General features: G+C 48.3%; 1 protein-coding gene across 2 annotated transcripts in view; it reads left to right on the top strand.

Annotated features, from left to right (window-relative positions):
* BAZ1B (bromodomain adjacent to zinc finger domain 1B) overlaps positions 1-10,428 on the top strand; it is an 89,838-nt gene extending 79,410 nt beyond the window's left edge. For both annotated transcript variants that reach the window (XM_084650708.1, XM_084650707.1), the window contains 4 exons: positions 1,900-2,018; positions 5,260-5,411; positions 7,437-7,540; positions 8,229-10,428. In XM_084650708.1, coding sequence (XP_084506834.1) covers positions 1,900-2,018; positions 5,260-5,411; positions 7,437-7,540; positions 8,229-8,595 — 742 coding nt within the window. In that variant the 3' untranslated portion in view covers positions 8,596-10,428. The remainder of the gene's footprint in view (positions 1-1,899; positions 2,019-5,259; positions 5,412-7,436; positions 7,541-8,228) is intronic.
* The last annotated feature ends 5,702 nt before the right edge of the window (positions 10,429-16,130 follow it).

Genomic DNA, 16,130 nt, shown 5'->3' with positions numbered 1-16,130 from the left:
TGTAGCAGTGGAAAAAAGTCTCTGCAGTAATAAAGGGCTGCTATTAGTGCTGAAACTCACTTGGTGCTTCAGCTCCTTTGAGCAGTGAGTCTGGCTGCTTGCTCATAGGAACATGCTTCCTAGCACTGCAGTCCTTTCTGACTTCCAGCTGAGGTGAGCTCTCATAAGTGGCCTGAACTTCCTGTCCATCCAAAAGAGAGAGGCATTGAGCCCATAGTCTGCTACTTAGCAGAGAACAATGTTGAGCATAAATGTTTGTTTGTTTACACCATGATAGCCAGATGTCACTCACCTTTGAACTCAAGACTTGATACCTACTTTCTCTCCTCTTTTAATCATAACTGTCTGTGGTTTGCATTTTCACTTATGCCAGAGGGATGAGACTACCAACTACCACCTGAAGAATAGGTTTCTAGCCAGCCTTCCCTCCAGACCAGTGATACAAAGTATATTAGACTGTCATATGCAGGTGGTATATGGGCCTAACAGTATTAATTACTCTCTGGGCACGGTTTGAAAGGAGTTTATCAGGCTTGTTCTGAAATGGCAAGGCTTTAACACAGCTGTTCTAGCATGAGATCACAGTTGCTTTGATGTGTCAGAGTCATCTGCAAGCTGCTTTGCTCCTGGATGTGAGCCATCAGGTGGAGTAACACCTGTCTTATCTATTTACTACTTTATTCTTCCCAGCTAGAATAGAATGGGAGAGAATGTTGGCCTTGGAACACCCTCCAGCTCTTAGTGTTGCATGAACTTAGTCTTTTTCCATTTAATTAATGATGGACACTTGACTCATGCAAGGCAGAAAATTCAAAATTGTAGCTCCACAGCAAGCATACCTCTGTCTCTTCCTGCACGTGCATATTGTTCTCTGTTCCTGTTTTTTGTTATAATTGTTACCCCGAATTAGATGTATGTAAAGGGTCAGACTCACTGTGCGAACCAGAACTTGTCATTTTATGACATCTGTGCATGTGTACCCTCAGTGCTTTGCTCGGTAAAGGTGGGAACGTAACTGTGATGTCTGCCTGATTGTTAGCGCATTAAATCAGCTCTGCTCCACGGAGGGCATGCAAAGTGGCACTGCTGTGAGATGGAGTAGGGAAGGAGACACTCTTCTCTCCCTGTCTCCTCCCAAACACTTCTTGAGCAGCCCTTTAATGGGGCTTCTCCGATATGACCATGTTTGCTGGCCGCCACCTTTCTTTCTTTGCTCCACTACCACTTGTGCACTCATGTTACATCTCCTGTTCGAACAAACTTAGTATGGGTTTGGAGGGAGGAGAGTTGAGGAAGAACTGGCTGACCACATGTGTGGAGAGTCTGGTAGGGCCACCTTGGCTGCATTGCACTTGCACAGTGTAAGCTGGTAGTGACTGCATGTTTCAGATGCTTCCCATGCATCAGTAGCATTGTACCTCATGAGCAAGCGGACTGCATACAATCAGTGTGGTATCCTGACATTCTTCCTCCAACCCCAGAGCACTTGTCCTTACTGAGGAATAACTACACTGCAAACAGCGTTAAATGTAGTTATCGGTAACATATTGCCGAGATGTGTGGAACAGCAGCAGAGCGGTTTCTCTCTGCACATGTATTCAGCTGTTGAAAGTTTTTAGCATTTGGGCTGAAATCTGTCAGCCCCAAAGTGATAGCCTGGAAAGTAGCAAGAGACTGAAAGTGCCATCTAAGCCATAACTCTAACATGATATCTTGGCTGAAAAAGAACAGATTGCTATAGTGTGAAGCAATTTGAAGCAAATGTTTGTTTTAGATTGAGGTGGTCAGCAAGTTTGTGTGTATGAACAAACATGCAGTGAAACTCCCAGGGTCAAGGCTAGCCAGGCTCTGCTAGTTTATTCAGAGAGTCTGACATCTAACTAATTTTCTTGCCTTTAGAAACTATACCGAAGATTCTGCTGAAGAGGAGGCTGAAGAGGGCGAGGTAGGCCCAGATGAGGAAGATGCTGAGGAGGATGAAGAAGAGGAAGAAGATTATGAGGTTGCTGGACTGAAATGTAAGTCTTTAGCTACAAGTTATCATGTGGGCTCAGCTGTAGTCTGTTCCATCTTTGTCATGTATCCTATCAGAGGCTTTGTGTCCTATCTGAGGAAGAGGTTGGGTTCTCACATGGATGTGTAAGGAGGCCCTTTTCAGAGAAGGCTGCAGACATGATACATTTGTGGAGAACTGGGAATCGACTGCCTTCGGTCCCCTTGCTACTTCAGGACTGAGACTGTCCTTGCAGCAGTTTAAATACTACGTCAACTCAAAGGAGTGGGAGCATGCTCGCATTCCAGTGTAAGGATCCACACTTCTTGATACACAGCTGATGCCATAAAAACTGCTGCTAAGCTGTCAGCAGGGGCCTGCAGCAGTGAAGGGTTAGCAAGCAGCATGATTGATTATTTGTTAATAGCCTTTTTACTCTTCAACATTTGCTGTCCCTGGGCAGTAGAATGCTGTCTCTCTTCCTCCACCACCCCAAAACTTACTTTTTTAAATGCAAAACTAAAAGTTATCTTGTTTTGGGATTAGGGGTGGGGAGTTAAATTCTTGCCTGTTGTCATGAGGTTCCCTTTGTATGCTATTAAAATTCACCTTCACTTGACACTGGCTGTTCTACAGGAAGTGACTATTGTCCAGGCTGTAGTATGAGTCAGGTTCTCTCCGAACTGAACAGACATTGACAGGGAAGCTTCTAATAGGGCTGTAGTAACTGTCTTCAGAGATTGATCTTTCTCAGGAAGCTGAGGCCTGGTCTACACTGGGGGAGGGAAGGAATCGATCTAAGTTACGCAACTTCAGCTATGTGAATAACATAACTGAAGTAAACGTACTTAGATCTACTTACCACAGTGTCTTCACTGTGGTAAGTCGACAGCTGATGCTCTTCCGTCGACTCCGCCTGCGCCTCTAGCCCTGGTGGAGTACCAGAGTCGACAGGAGAATGCTCGGCTGTCGATTTATCACGTCTAGACTAAGCACGATAAATCAACGCCCGCTGGATCGATCGCTGCCCGTTGATCCAGCCACTAATGTAGACAAGCCCCGAGTGAAATAAAGTCACAGGATTCAAAACGTGTACAGTGTTGTAGCTGTGGGTCCCAAGATAATAGAGAGACAAGGTGGGTGAGGTAATGTCTTCTATTGGACCAACTTCTGTTGGTGAGACAAGCTTTCGAGGACCTGAAGAAGGGTTCTGTTTTAAGCTCAAAAGCTTCTCTCTCTCTCCAACAGAAGTTGGTCCAGTAAAATATATTACTTCACCCACCAGGGTTCAGAACGGCATTCCAGACTAAGTGAAACAAATGCTTCTCCACCCCAAATCCAAAAGTTTTTCCTGCCACGCTCCACCTCCTTTTTGTTTTTGGGGACTTTGACGCTGCCCTGCTGGAATAGATCAGGAAGCATGAACTGGAAAGATCCCTGAAATGCACATGCACACCATTTGCTTTCAGCTGAACCGTCATTGACTGAAAGTTGTAGCTTCAGACCAAACCCTTCAGCTAAAGCTGGTGATGGAATTAAGTGACCAAGACCTAGGGGATTTGTATATGTTCTCCCAACTGTCTCTAGCCTGGGAGTGTTTTGTACTACTGAGCTCCAGCTGGCTGGTTCAGGCCTTACACATTTTTCCATTTTGTTTAATTTTTGGGGTGTTCCTTGATCTTCTGATATAGATTGCTCTTTGTTCTTTGGAGTATCCATGTCCACACTTGAAGTATGTTCAGCCCTTGATGCATTCCAGTTCCAGGACCAAAGCGAGGGTTTTCAGACAATAGCAAAAGAGGGTTACTGTCTCTAAAAATAAAGCATTAAACTCAACCCCCAGCTTTACAGGGCATTAGCATGGAAAGGTCATAGTGGAAAACTTTTGTTTTAGTGGAGAAGTTCCAGTTAATCCTTGTGCAGCGTTTATCCTGAGGATAGAATATAGAATGTTGGATTGTCAGACATTTAACACATGCTGTGAACTTGACACACAAGCAGGAGCAACAGTATACAGACGTCCCACTGCCCTGACACACGCTGCTCCTGCAGGGAGCCTGACAAGATGATTTATTGGACAGGGACGGATTAGAGGCCACAAGTGAAGGACTGCTGCATTTTGGACATGGCTTTCGTATGCATTTATGACCAGGTGGAAGGCGCTTGCTCGGGAAGAAAGGCCAACGTACACTCAATGTACAGGGGTCGCAGGAGAAATTTAAGACCGGAGACAGTTCGTCACCACACTTGCATTCCCTCCATTTAAAATGGTGACAGGCAGGCTGACAAATGGGCAAAAACATTTATCTGGAACATAATGCAGCAGCCCCAATGTTTGGAATAAAATTCCATTGTTTACCAATTGGAGCAGCTCCCTGCCAGAGTAACTCGACACCCACTGTGAACACAGTTAGCTTTTCAGGGGGACTTAGCAACTGGCTTATCCCATTGTGTGGGCCACTTGTAAATGCCTGTAAAGGCACCCATTCAGCCATCCACACTCTCTGGCAGTGAGCAAGTGGACAACAGGAAACCAAGGGATTCCCACACATTTCTGGTCTGAACAGCAAAGGAAGGTGTAAGTTATCTCCAAGGCTTAACTCACCCCCCACTCGCCCCCGGCATCCTTCGAGAGCTTGGGGGTATAAGGATTTTAGTACTAGGACATTTCTGCTTCAACACTGCCACAGCTGAACCTTGCTCACAAAGACCTCAGAAATCCAAATCCCCTCCCAGCTAGAGGGCCTGCTAGCTCTGTGTGTGTGTGTGTGTGTGTGTGTGGTCACCCATGAGTAGGAGTAACATCCTTGCCAACCATCAGTGTCCATTCTGGAAAGGGGACATTTGCTTCACCTGGAGAAGGCCTATGATTGCTTGGCTTACTCAGTGTACGAGAAGTGAGTAAAGACTGGTGAAAAGCAGCACCTGTCCAGCCACAGTGTGACCGTCCCTGCTTTGGTACGACTGGGCAGGGATGGTGCAACTCTGTTTTAACCCTCTGGGGCCACTCCTCAGGGCACCAGATTCTTCTTTGAATGGTTGCACTATTGCTGTTATATGTGACTGTCTCTGCAGAGATTAGATTTTTTTGCTATTGTGTTTGTGATGGCGACAATCTCAGTGACTTGGCTTCTGCTCCTAATGTTATCACCTCTCCAAGAGGCTGAAGGGCTCTTGTCCATTGTCATCCTCTCTCCTTGGTTTGAGGCTCTCTCAGATTTCTCTCCAAAAGTGAACCTGTTCTTAAAACTGGCTGATTGTTTCAGTGAGACCCAGGAAGGCAGCCAAGGGCAAGCAGAGTACAATGATGTACCCTTCCAGGCAAGGCAGGCACCAAGGGAAGAAACAGTCAGTGCATGCCACCAGAGGACCCCGGCAGCGGGCCACACCTGTCAACGGAGCAGACATTGATGAGCTGGTAAGAGCCAAATTGCCCCCAGGAGATTGCTCACTTCATGAGTTATAAACTCAACAGGTGTCACACTTCCTTCCCCTCCCCTTCTCAAAGAAATGCCCTGAATTGTATTGTGAAATCCATACGGGACTGAGGTCTGCCTAACAAAGGCCATGTATCCTTAAGGGCCCAGCACAAACGGAGCACAGATATGCCAGGCATCCTTCCCCAGCCGCTTTCACACATTGTCCCCCTTGATTAGCAGGCGGCCTGCAGCTTGTTAAAGGGTTTTTAATAGTATCCATATGTCTGTGCAGAGAGGTGGGGGAAGGGGGGGAGGGGGTCCGGGATGGTGATAGAATGCCAGCAATGCCGGACCCTCGCTCCCCGAGCTTGGCCTATTTTCTGACAGTTGTTGTCCGGACGGTCACTCCCCAACCTTCAGGACATAATTTAGCTGGTTTAGGTTTCACTTGACATTTAATGAATAAAACCTTGTGTTTGAATAGAGCCAATCCTGGGAAGGGCGGAGCTGGGGCTTCTGTGCTGACTGTCCTGGGGATGTAGCCATTAGGGTTACGTGGGGATATTGGCATTCTAGCACCATGGTGCGGTGTGGCAGGAGCTTCCCACAGATCTGCTGTACATCTAGTGACCAGTGTTAACAGTACTGCTGTTATAGCCTGTCATAGGAGCTCCTCCCAAAGTGCCCAGCATCAACAGCTGTTGCGTCTTGGGCTGGAGTGCAAGGCTTGGGGCTCAGGCTCCTGCTGCATTAGGGTGCCTGGGGTTGGGTAAAAGAATGGCTAGTGGTTCTGTAGTTGCCTTGTGCTAACGTATACAGGAGACCCCTTTTCTGCTGGCCTTTTCTTGTTGCTTGCTCGCATACTCTCCAAATCAGGGGAGGGGCACCATAGCCAACTAGAGGTACCTTTGAGTGAGGAATGGTCTCATCTAAACAACATGGTTGGCTGCTGGGAATTGTGGACCTTGGTAAAATATTGTCACTCTCTCTAACCCTCTGGGCTGAGGAGACAGGTCCTGTTAGCTCCCTGCCCCTCTTCCCAGCACAAATCTGATTTGTTGACAGTTGTAGCCTAGGTCCAGGTTGGGAACTGCAGTTCCCTCCATATCAATGTATCTGTATGCAGTGATCCCTGCAGAGCTCAGAGCTGAGCGGGACGCCAGTACGGTAGTGGCTGACCACCTACAAATCCCTAGGCAAATGGCTGACCTTGTGCACTGCTTGTTTCTCGAGTACAGCAAAGCTTGGGGCCATCAGCTGCTGTTTGGTATTTAAAATGGCATGGTAGCCTCTGCTGCAGGCCTGTTAACAGGGCACCACAACTGCTTTCTTCCTCTCCTTTGCCTGTCTTATGCTGTCTACCCAGGGGGTAAGGAGGGGGATTTGCATACTCCATTTGTTATTTATTCTTTGGCCACTTGCTTTGACCATGCTGTCTTTGAACCTCTTTGAAAAAGCTTCCTGCCCCTGGAAAAAGGACAGGCCTGCCTGTAAACTATTCCTGTGAGAGCTTTTGGACAGGGTTCCCATTTTGTAACTCAAGCTGCCATGGCATTTCTTGGCTGCTAGCATCAAAGCTCCCGCAGCCAAGCAGTTTGCTTCTTGATTATTGCAGAGATGATGGTGGGGTTTGAACGCCTTAAGCGTCAGTTTTCACAGAAGTATCACTTCTCCCCTACCCACTGATGCACCTGCTTGTGATAGGATTGAAAAGGAAAACTCTACTCCCACTTTCCTCTGCTTGGGGCTTGTCCATGCAGTGAGCGAGCTAGGGTGTGAGTGAATGTTCAGCGCACTAGCCTGCCACACACAGTTACTGTGACGACCCTGCTGATGTGCATTAGAGAACTTTTAGTGCATGGTAGCAGGGTCCTCATGGCGACTTAGTGCATGGTACAGTCACACCCTGACTTGCTGCTCACCAAGCCTCAGTGTGGGCAAGTCCTTGGGAACTGTTTTGGCTACAGTTAAATCATATGCCAGTTCCTCTCCTTTTAATGGTTTGCTCCACTTTGTGTGGTTAGGTGCTTCAAACGAAGAAGACTTCACGTCGCCAGAACCTGGAGCTGCAGAAGTGTGAGGAAATCCTCAATAAGCTCATCAAGTACCGCTTCAGCTGGCCCTTCAGGTGAGGCACTTAGAGCTTCCTTCCTTGTGTAAACTATCCTTGGATCTCTGCTCGTGCAGTGGGACTGGCTAAGCCTCAGGGCTGCACGTAGCCATGGTTGCAGGCTGCTGCTGGCCTGGAGGCCTGGGTGTGTTAGAAGCAGAATAAGTACAGAGAAAGAGAAGTGGGTCTGTCTGTTACATTAGGGACCCCTGTGCTCAGTGTCTCTGGAGACTAGTTTCTATGGAGGGAGCCAAGATTGACCCCTAAAGCTAGGGAGTGACGTGCTCCCATTCCCTTCTCTGCACAGTAATGGAAGCGGCCAAGCATTGAGGTAAGAGAGCAGTGTATTCTCCACCGCCTCCCCTGAAAACCACTCAGAGTTCCCTCCAGAGGAAGCATGTTCTAGTGGATATAGTCATCTCCAGCGTTCAAATTCAGCCTTGCCAGCAATTCCCTTCAGTGAAAGGCAAGGCACTTTAACTGCCTGAGTTTCCCTGTCTGTAAGCAGGCCACCTCTCAGGGGATGTTGGGTGTTTGGTTGGCTTGTAAAGGGCTCTAGGCATCAAGGTTTATTGTGGTGGTGCTGGGAGCTGCAGGTCCGTGTCAGTGGATATGGCCAGTTTCTGTGAGTGTCCTGCTAGTATCTAGGTAATACCAGTGTCTGACGCTAATTATTCTCCTGTCTTTGTGACTCCTTCCTCGGCAGGGAGCCAGTGACCACAGAGGAAGCTGAAGATTACTTTGAGGTCATCAGCAACCCCATGGACTTCCAGACTATGCAGAGCAAGTGCTCATGTGGCAGCTATCGCTCTGTGCTAGAGTTCCTCTCTGACATCAAACAGGTGTTCTCCAATGCTGAGCACTACAATCAGAATGGGAGCCACGTACTGTCCTGCCTGGAGAAGACAGAACAGTGTTTGATTGACATGCTGCACAAACACTTGCCTGGCCATACGTACTCACGCAGAAAACGCAAGAAGCCCTCTGCCAGGCGCCAGGGACTAGAGGAGCAGGAAGGGGACAGTGAGTCAGAGGCCACTGAACATTCCAGGGGGCGAAAGAGAAAGAAATGAGGAGCAGGGAGACTGGGGGGAGACAGAGTTGGAGCAGGCCTTCTGGTGCTGCTGGGCGGCAGGCTTGGCTGTCTGAAGGGATTTAGGAAGCAGCAGACACTTCTTGATTAATCCAGCCTTTCCCATGACCAGTTCTAGTTTGTAATTTCTCTGTATCTTCCTGAAGTATTTGGCCATCCATCAAGTGAGCAGAGGTGACTTACTGCTTCCAGCAAAATACATAAAGCTCTTATGGGATTGTCCTGCTAGAAGAAGAAGGTGGGAGGGCAAGCGGAAGAACTGGCCTAAGCCTCATTGGACAGGGGAGTGTGAAGTCTCCTCCAGTTTGGAGCACTATCCGCTTTCTCGGAATGGAGCTGCTTCCTTCCCCTTTAGCTGAGCAGCCAACACTGGAGCGCTGTGGGATCTGCTGCCTGTGATGTGAAACCAGCCCTCCTCTAGTATGGGGAGGGATCATGTTGCTTCACAGAAGGACTGAGTGTGATCAGGCCAATGGCCCTTAGTTCTTGTATGTGTATATTTATATGGTGTTAATTTTGAGCCCCCAATGAAGGGACGCGTAGAGTGAGCAAGCACATACATTTATGGAGATATGGCTTTCACCAGCATCATAATACAAATGGCTTTGAGGTGCTCTTGCTTCTCTCCTCTGTTTCTTCTGGGGGAGCGGTCTCCTGAGGTCGTGCTCTGAGGAGCTTGTCCTTTCTTCTGACTGCAGCGGTCCACTTGGACATGGCAAAGAATAGACTGTTGGTTCCCCTGCTCACCTTTAACAGCACATAATCATGTAGCCCTTCGAGTGGACAAACCAAATGCCAGAGGCATATCAGAGACATGGCATTCCCACACATCCCGTAGAAAACCCCGGGAGGGGAAGCAGCAGAAACTTGTTCCATGTAACTTTTTAAATTAATTTTCTAGTTTAAGTCACTTGTTTCTAGCAGTGAGCTTGTATAAAGAACACCTTGTAAGATACCTTTGTCTTGCTTTGGCACATGTACAGTACAGTTTATATGAAAACGTGTTTGCTTTATATTTTTCCCTTTAAAACTCCTGTTTTCCTCTCAGTAGCTGGAGTTAAGCTGGGGGATTTGTTTGGGGAGGGGGGAGAGGTCTCACTGATCCCTTTCTAATTTGCTGTCTACTTTTATAGTAATACCTCCCCTAACTCAGCCTCCCTTCCCCCCAACCCACCTGCCATGCCCTATAATGCAGCAGAAGGGCAGACTCTGACTTATACAGCGGTTGACTAGTGGGAAAGATAGGTTGTGCTGGGGGGAGAGACATTGCTCTGTCATGAATCCCCAACACCTTGTGCCACTTGAGTTATTGATTTCTGTTTAAGCAAAACTTTTTTTTGCCACTCCCTCCGTATGACAGATTTTGGTCTAACAAAATCAGGGTTTGAACCTCTTATTATGTCTTTAAATTGGAACAAAATAGCTGTGTGGCTATTCTGTACTGATCATTAAATTAAAAAAGAACCTGGTGCAACTCCTATGATTTGAGAATAAAAAGGTTAATGAAGATGGCAGCCCAGTGTTGTGTATTTGTTTTTGTTTTTTTTAAACCAAGCACTTGGTTCAGTCCTGGGCTGTTAGTCACTGTTGTGAGCCTAGAACAGAAGTCCAGCCTCCTTCTCTCCTCCCCACAGCCCCGCCGTCCTATCCCACTGGACTAGCATTGACACTTGTGTTTGGCACCCCCATGTCTTGTGTAGCTCCTACACAGCGAACCCTTTGGAATTGTACATTATTTTAAAAAATAATTGTCATTCGGGGGGGGAGGGGGTTCTGCTAAGGGCTGTACTTGTAATAAATTGGAAATTTAAAAATAAACATTATGTACTTGTGTTTGTAAAACTGCTTCTAGAGAGTCCTTTCCTGCTGCCAGTCCATGCATAGCCGAGTGGTGCTCGCTGCAGGGCTCTCCCCCCATCGCAGCCCATTTCTGAATGGTTGGCATCTTGAGGAGAAATGGGGCTGCTTTCACAAAGCAACTGCCCGTGTTCCATGAATGAGCTGGGGAAAAGGGGGAGACTGGATGAGTGGAACTAATATGTAGGAGGAAATATACCTCATGTGCAACTGTTCAAGGTCTGTACAAGAGTCTGATACTGTCACTTTCAAAACTTTAAATAGTGCGGTCTCTTATTGCTGGGGGTGTGTAACAGCCCAGAAGTTGAGACTGAGAAGGCTCCCACCAAGGCTACTTCTCAGGCACCTAGAATTCTGAAGAAAACTGCCTTTTAGGCTAGAGAGGAAGGCATGGCTTGGTTATTAAGGTACTGTTGTGAGACTAGATTCATAGGGTGCAGTTATCCCAAAGTAATTCCTGGAGCAAAGCTTTTAGGGAAAAACCCAGTCTTGATTTTAAAAACTGCCAGTGATGAAGACTCCACCATGATCCTGGTAAACTGTTCCAGTAGTTAATTACCTTTACTGTTAATGTAAGCCTTATTTCCAGTCTGAATTTGTCTAGCTTCTGCTTCCAGCCATTGGACTTGTAACTGGGTCTTGGGCAAATCACTCTGGTCCTCAATCCCCATCAGTGAAATGGGGATAATAGCACTTCCCTACCTCAGTGGTATTGATACATGAAAGAATGTGAGTTGCTCAGATACTCCCATGACTGTACAAGTGCAGTAGGCTGCAATGCTTTGCTTCCCCACCCCCAAAGTGAAATTTCTGGGGAGTTTACAGTATCATTTGGCTGGTACTTTGAACAAAACTTCCTCGCTAGTTTCATTGAATGCTTGTCTGGCTCTCACGATCCCAACAGCTTCATTTTCAATGTTATTGAGGACACGTCCCTTTGGCATGTCTGAAGAAACGTGACTTCCAGATAATGAAGTTAGCCACTGAGGACATTTCACACTGCTTAACACACAGAGGAGTCATGCTGCAGATCTACACAGAAGCCATGCGGATTGGGACAGGATGGCTTATCTCCGTGATTAATTGCCCATTCGAATAAACAGAAGAAACTAAAATCTTGGGCCAGATTGGAAACTTTTGCTGGTGTTTATACTATCAGTTCAGGGTGTGATTATTTTTGTGGGGAGGCACCATTTTTATACTGGCAAAAGTCCTCATGTAGACCCAGACCAGCATGAAGGTGCTTTTGCCAGTACAGCTTCTTTTACTTGGGACCAGGTATAGGCTGTAGCCATATAAACTTCTTTTTATGGACAGTATAAAAGCTGCATCTGTGCTTGGAAGATATGCCAGTACAGCTACACTTGCAAATCTTTCCTAGCAAAAACTAGATTTCTCCTGATGCCTTCTTGCATTTAAAGGCAAAATGCTAAATAAATGCAAACCTAGTTTTTGTAGCAACTGTCTTGGAACTTACCAACTTGGAACCATGCACCGCTACAGACTAGGGACCGAATGGCTCGGCAGCAGTTCTGCAGAAAAGGACCTAGGGGTTACAGTGGACGAGAAGCTGGGTATGAGTCAGCAGTGTGCCCTTGTTGCCAAGAAGGCCAATGGCATTTTGGGATGTATAAGTAGGGGCATTGCCAGCAGATCGAGGGACGTGATCGTTCCCCTCTGTTCGACATTGGTGAGGCCTCATCTGGAGTACTGTGTCCAGTTTTGGGCCCCACACTACAAGAAGGATGTGGATAAATTGGAGAGAGTCCAGCGAAGGGCAACAAAAATGATTAGGGGGCTGGAGCACATGAGTTATGAGGAGAGGCTGAGGGAACTGGGATTGTTTAGTCTGCAGAAGAGAAGAGTGAGGGGGGATTTGATAGCTGCTTTCAACTACCTGAGAGGTAGTTCCAGGGAGGATGGTTCTAGACTATTCTCGGTGGAAGAGGACAGGACAAGGAGTAATGGTCTCAAGTTGCAGGGGGGGAGGTTTAGGATGGATATTAGGAAAAACTTTTTCACTAGGAGGGTGGTGAAACACTGGAATGCGTTGCCTAGGGAGGTGGTGGAATCTCCTTCCTTAGAAGCTTTTAAGGTCAGGCTTGACAAAGCCCTGGCTGGGATGATTTAATTGGGTATAGGTCCTGCTTTTGAACAGGGGGTTGGACTAGATGACCTCCTGAGGTCCCTTCCAACCCTGATATTCTATGATTTGATAGCTGTTTTCAACTACCTGAAGGGAGGTTCCGAAGAGGATGGCTCTAGACTGTTCTCAGTGGTAGCTGATGACAGAACAAGGAGTAATGGTCTCAAGTTGCAGTGGGGGAGGTTTAGATTGGATGTTAAGAAAAAATTTTTCACTAGGAGGGTGGTGAAGCACTGGAATGGGTTACCTAGGGCAGTGGTGGAATCTCCTTCCTTTTGAGGTTTTTTAAGATCAGGCTTGACAAAGCCCTGGCTGGGATGATTTAGTTGGGGATTGGTCCTGCTTTGAGCAGGGAGTTGGATTAGATGACCTCCTGAGGTCCCTTCCAACCCTGATATTCTATGATTACAATGATATGTACTGAGACCAAACATGACATATTTACAAGAAGTCTGAGTTGCTCTGTTGTGAAAGAACTGAATTTCCTGGCTTGCTGTAGTTTAAAATCTCAGTGAGTGGGGCTCTGGCTTGTGCTGTATGGTAGAAGCCTGCCAGTCTGTTCCAGTGGATCTCAGGGTGGAATGGGGAGGTGTGAATGCTTTCTCCAGCAAAGATGCTGGACTTATCTGAGGCTCCTCTGGAACCTAATTTTTAGCTCCTGGAAAGTACAGTAGAACCTGAGTGCATTAAAATGTGAGACTCAAACTGGTCTCTCTCTAGCCTTTAGTATGGAGACCTCACTCTAGGACTTGCTCTGAAATCTAAGACTTTTACAGCATATCCTTGCTCGTGCTGTTGCTAGTGTCCTCTGTGGTGTCTACCCCCAAACTGGCTACAACTCAAAAGAACAGTATGGTTTGTGGTGCGTGGAACACATTTAATAATTGCAGTGTGGGTTGGGATACGGGGAGGGGGCTCTGGCGTGGGGATGAGGGGTTTCGGGTGCAGGAGGGGGTTCTGAGCAGGGGCTTGGGGCGTGGGAGGAGGTGTGGGGTCCCGGCAGCGCTTAGGCACCTGGGCGGCCAGGGAGGCTCTATATGCTGCCTCCACACCTGCAGGCGCTGCCCTCACAGCTCCCGTTGGTCACCGTTTCCAGCCAATGGGAGCTGCAGAACCAGCACTCGGGCGCGGGCAGTGCACAGAGGCTGCCCATGCACCTAGAGGCCATAAGGACCTGATGGCCGCTTCCGGGAGCTGGGCAGAGCCAGGGCAGGCAGGGAGCCTGTCTTAGCCCCGGGCCTCCTGCTGTGCTGCTGACCGGACTTTTAACGGCTCGGTCAGCAGTGCCCCTTGGAGCTGTCAAGGTCCATTTTTGACTGGGCGTTCCAGTCAAAAACTGGACACCCTGGCAACCCGGCTGAGCCCAAATGTCTACATTGCAATTTCATAGCCCTGGAGCCGAAGTCAGCTGATCCAGCCCAGATGCAGAGGTTTTATTTAGTGTAGACGCACCCTCGGGCTCCATCAGGAGCTCTGTAATGAGCTGGAAATCAAAAAGGATTCCACCAAAAACTGGAAACATGGATGCATTAATAAGAAGTACAAAAGAACCTGATTTCCTGCTTTGATTGCGTTACTGGCCTAGTGGATAAGGACACAAGCAGTAGATGTGATATCTTGTTTTTAGGAAGACTTTTGACACACCCCCACATGACTTTCTCAAAGCAAAGAGGGAAAGGTGGGTGTGCAACTGGCTGAAAGACTGTACTCCAAGAGCGGTTATCAATGGCTCACTGTCAAGCTGCAGGTGGGGTGGAGTTCCCACATGGGTCAGTCCTGGGTCCGGTGCTGTTCAATGTTTTCATTAATGCCTTGGACTCGGGAAGTAATTATCCTGCTATGCTCGGTGCTGGGGACTGTGTCCAGTTTTGGGTGCCACACTTTAGGAAAGATGTGGACAAACTAGAGAGAGTCAAGAGGGGAGCAACAAAAATGATCAGCGTTTTAGAAAACTTGACCTACGAAAACTAGGCATGTTGTCTTGAACAAAGACTGAAGGAGGTTTGATTGCAGTCTTCAAATATATGAAGGGCTGTTATAGAGGACAGTGATCAGTTGTTCTCCATGTCCACTGAAGGTAGGACAAGAAGTAATGGGCTTAATCTGCAGCAAGGGAGCGCTGGGAAATGCCCTATGCAAGCGCTTTGCTCACTTTCCTTTTGTGGGAACAGAAGGTGGGGCTTCTGTACAACTGTGGGCATGGATTTCTGCATGCAAGGTGTTACTTGCAGGGGCAGGGATTTCAGCCACTGGGTCTTCTGCCTAAGTCAAGCTTGGTTTCCCTTTTCCCTTTCCAATGAATTGATTGTCAGAAGTTTGGAATAAATTGACTGATCAATGGAGGAGGGTGTAAGCAAGAGGAACAGACAGTTTGGGTAGTTGGGAAACTTTCTGGAAGGTGTAATTCACAGCAGCTGCCTCCCCTCCTGCACGCCTGTGCACACACCCTTCTGCTGCTGGTAAATAGTTTATGCCACTGCTTCTGAAAAATGTTACCACTTCCTCATCTCTCCTTGCCCCCAGCCTAGCAGACCGGGTCTAAACTCTCCGTTGCCGTACTGTCCCTGGGGAAACGCCTGCTTGGCTCCTGGTTGGCAGTAAGGAGGTGTACTAGAGCGAGTTGTATGAACTCCCATGAAAGGGGCGAGAAGCCATTGCTGGGGCCAGCGGTGTTCACCTGTTTCTCGAAGGATGCCGAGGCAAGGGCAAATAACTCAGTGGTGCATGGGGCTGGGCAGTAAGCACCACGCTTTCCTCTGAGCTGTGGAGGGGTGGCCCAGACTAGTGAGGTGTGGAGGGGGTCGGATGGCGTATACAAGCTGGAGTGGATTTCTGGGGCTAGACCAGCTTTGCTGTCTGTAATCACTAGGGCGTAGGAGGGGAACGAGGCCCCTCGGGGAATGTGACTTTGTTGCACCAGAGGAGTCACCGGGAAGTCCAGCGTGCGCAGCCAGTGTCCGCACCAGAGCGGGAGCCGTCCCTCGGCCTTAGTGCGTGCCCAAAGAGGGAGAGTCAAACATAGGTTCTAGACCTAGGGCTGCTTGGGGTGAAGCAGCACCCCCCGGCTTGAAGTGGCTTCCATCATACACAGGATTTATAGTTTGGTTCAATGGCTCTCAGCACCCCTGCTATAAAAAAAATTTCACCACATTTGCAAGGGGACCCAATGGGTGAGAGTAAAGGGGAAAGCCTGCTTCTTCTAGCAGTCCCTGCCTCCCTCACGGCCTGTTCCCTCCCTTCTGGTCTGTGAAGACAATGGAGTTTGGCAGCTCTGGTTTTCTCCCCAAAGTCAGGTTGGTAGGGGGTGCTATAGGGAACGGTGCGGGAGGGCTGGGTGTGGGGGGCGGTCCCAGCAGGGGGGCGCTATGGGGAACAGTGCAGGAGGGGTGGCTGGGGGGGGGCGGTCCCAGCAGGGGGGCGCTATGGGGAACAGTGCGGGAGGGCTGGGTGTGGGGGGCGGTCCCAGCAGGGGGGCGCTATGGGGAACGTTGCAGGAGGGCTGGGTGTGGGGG

Source organism: Lepidochelys olivacea (assembly GCF_965140295.1).
Source record: "Lepidochelys olivacea isolate rLepOli2 genome assembly, chromosome: 17".
NCBI lineage: Eukaryota > Metazoa > Chordata > Testudines > Cheloniidae > Lepidochelys > Lepidochelys olivacea.
This window is presented reverse-complemented; position numbering and strand designations above follow the sequence as displayed.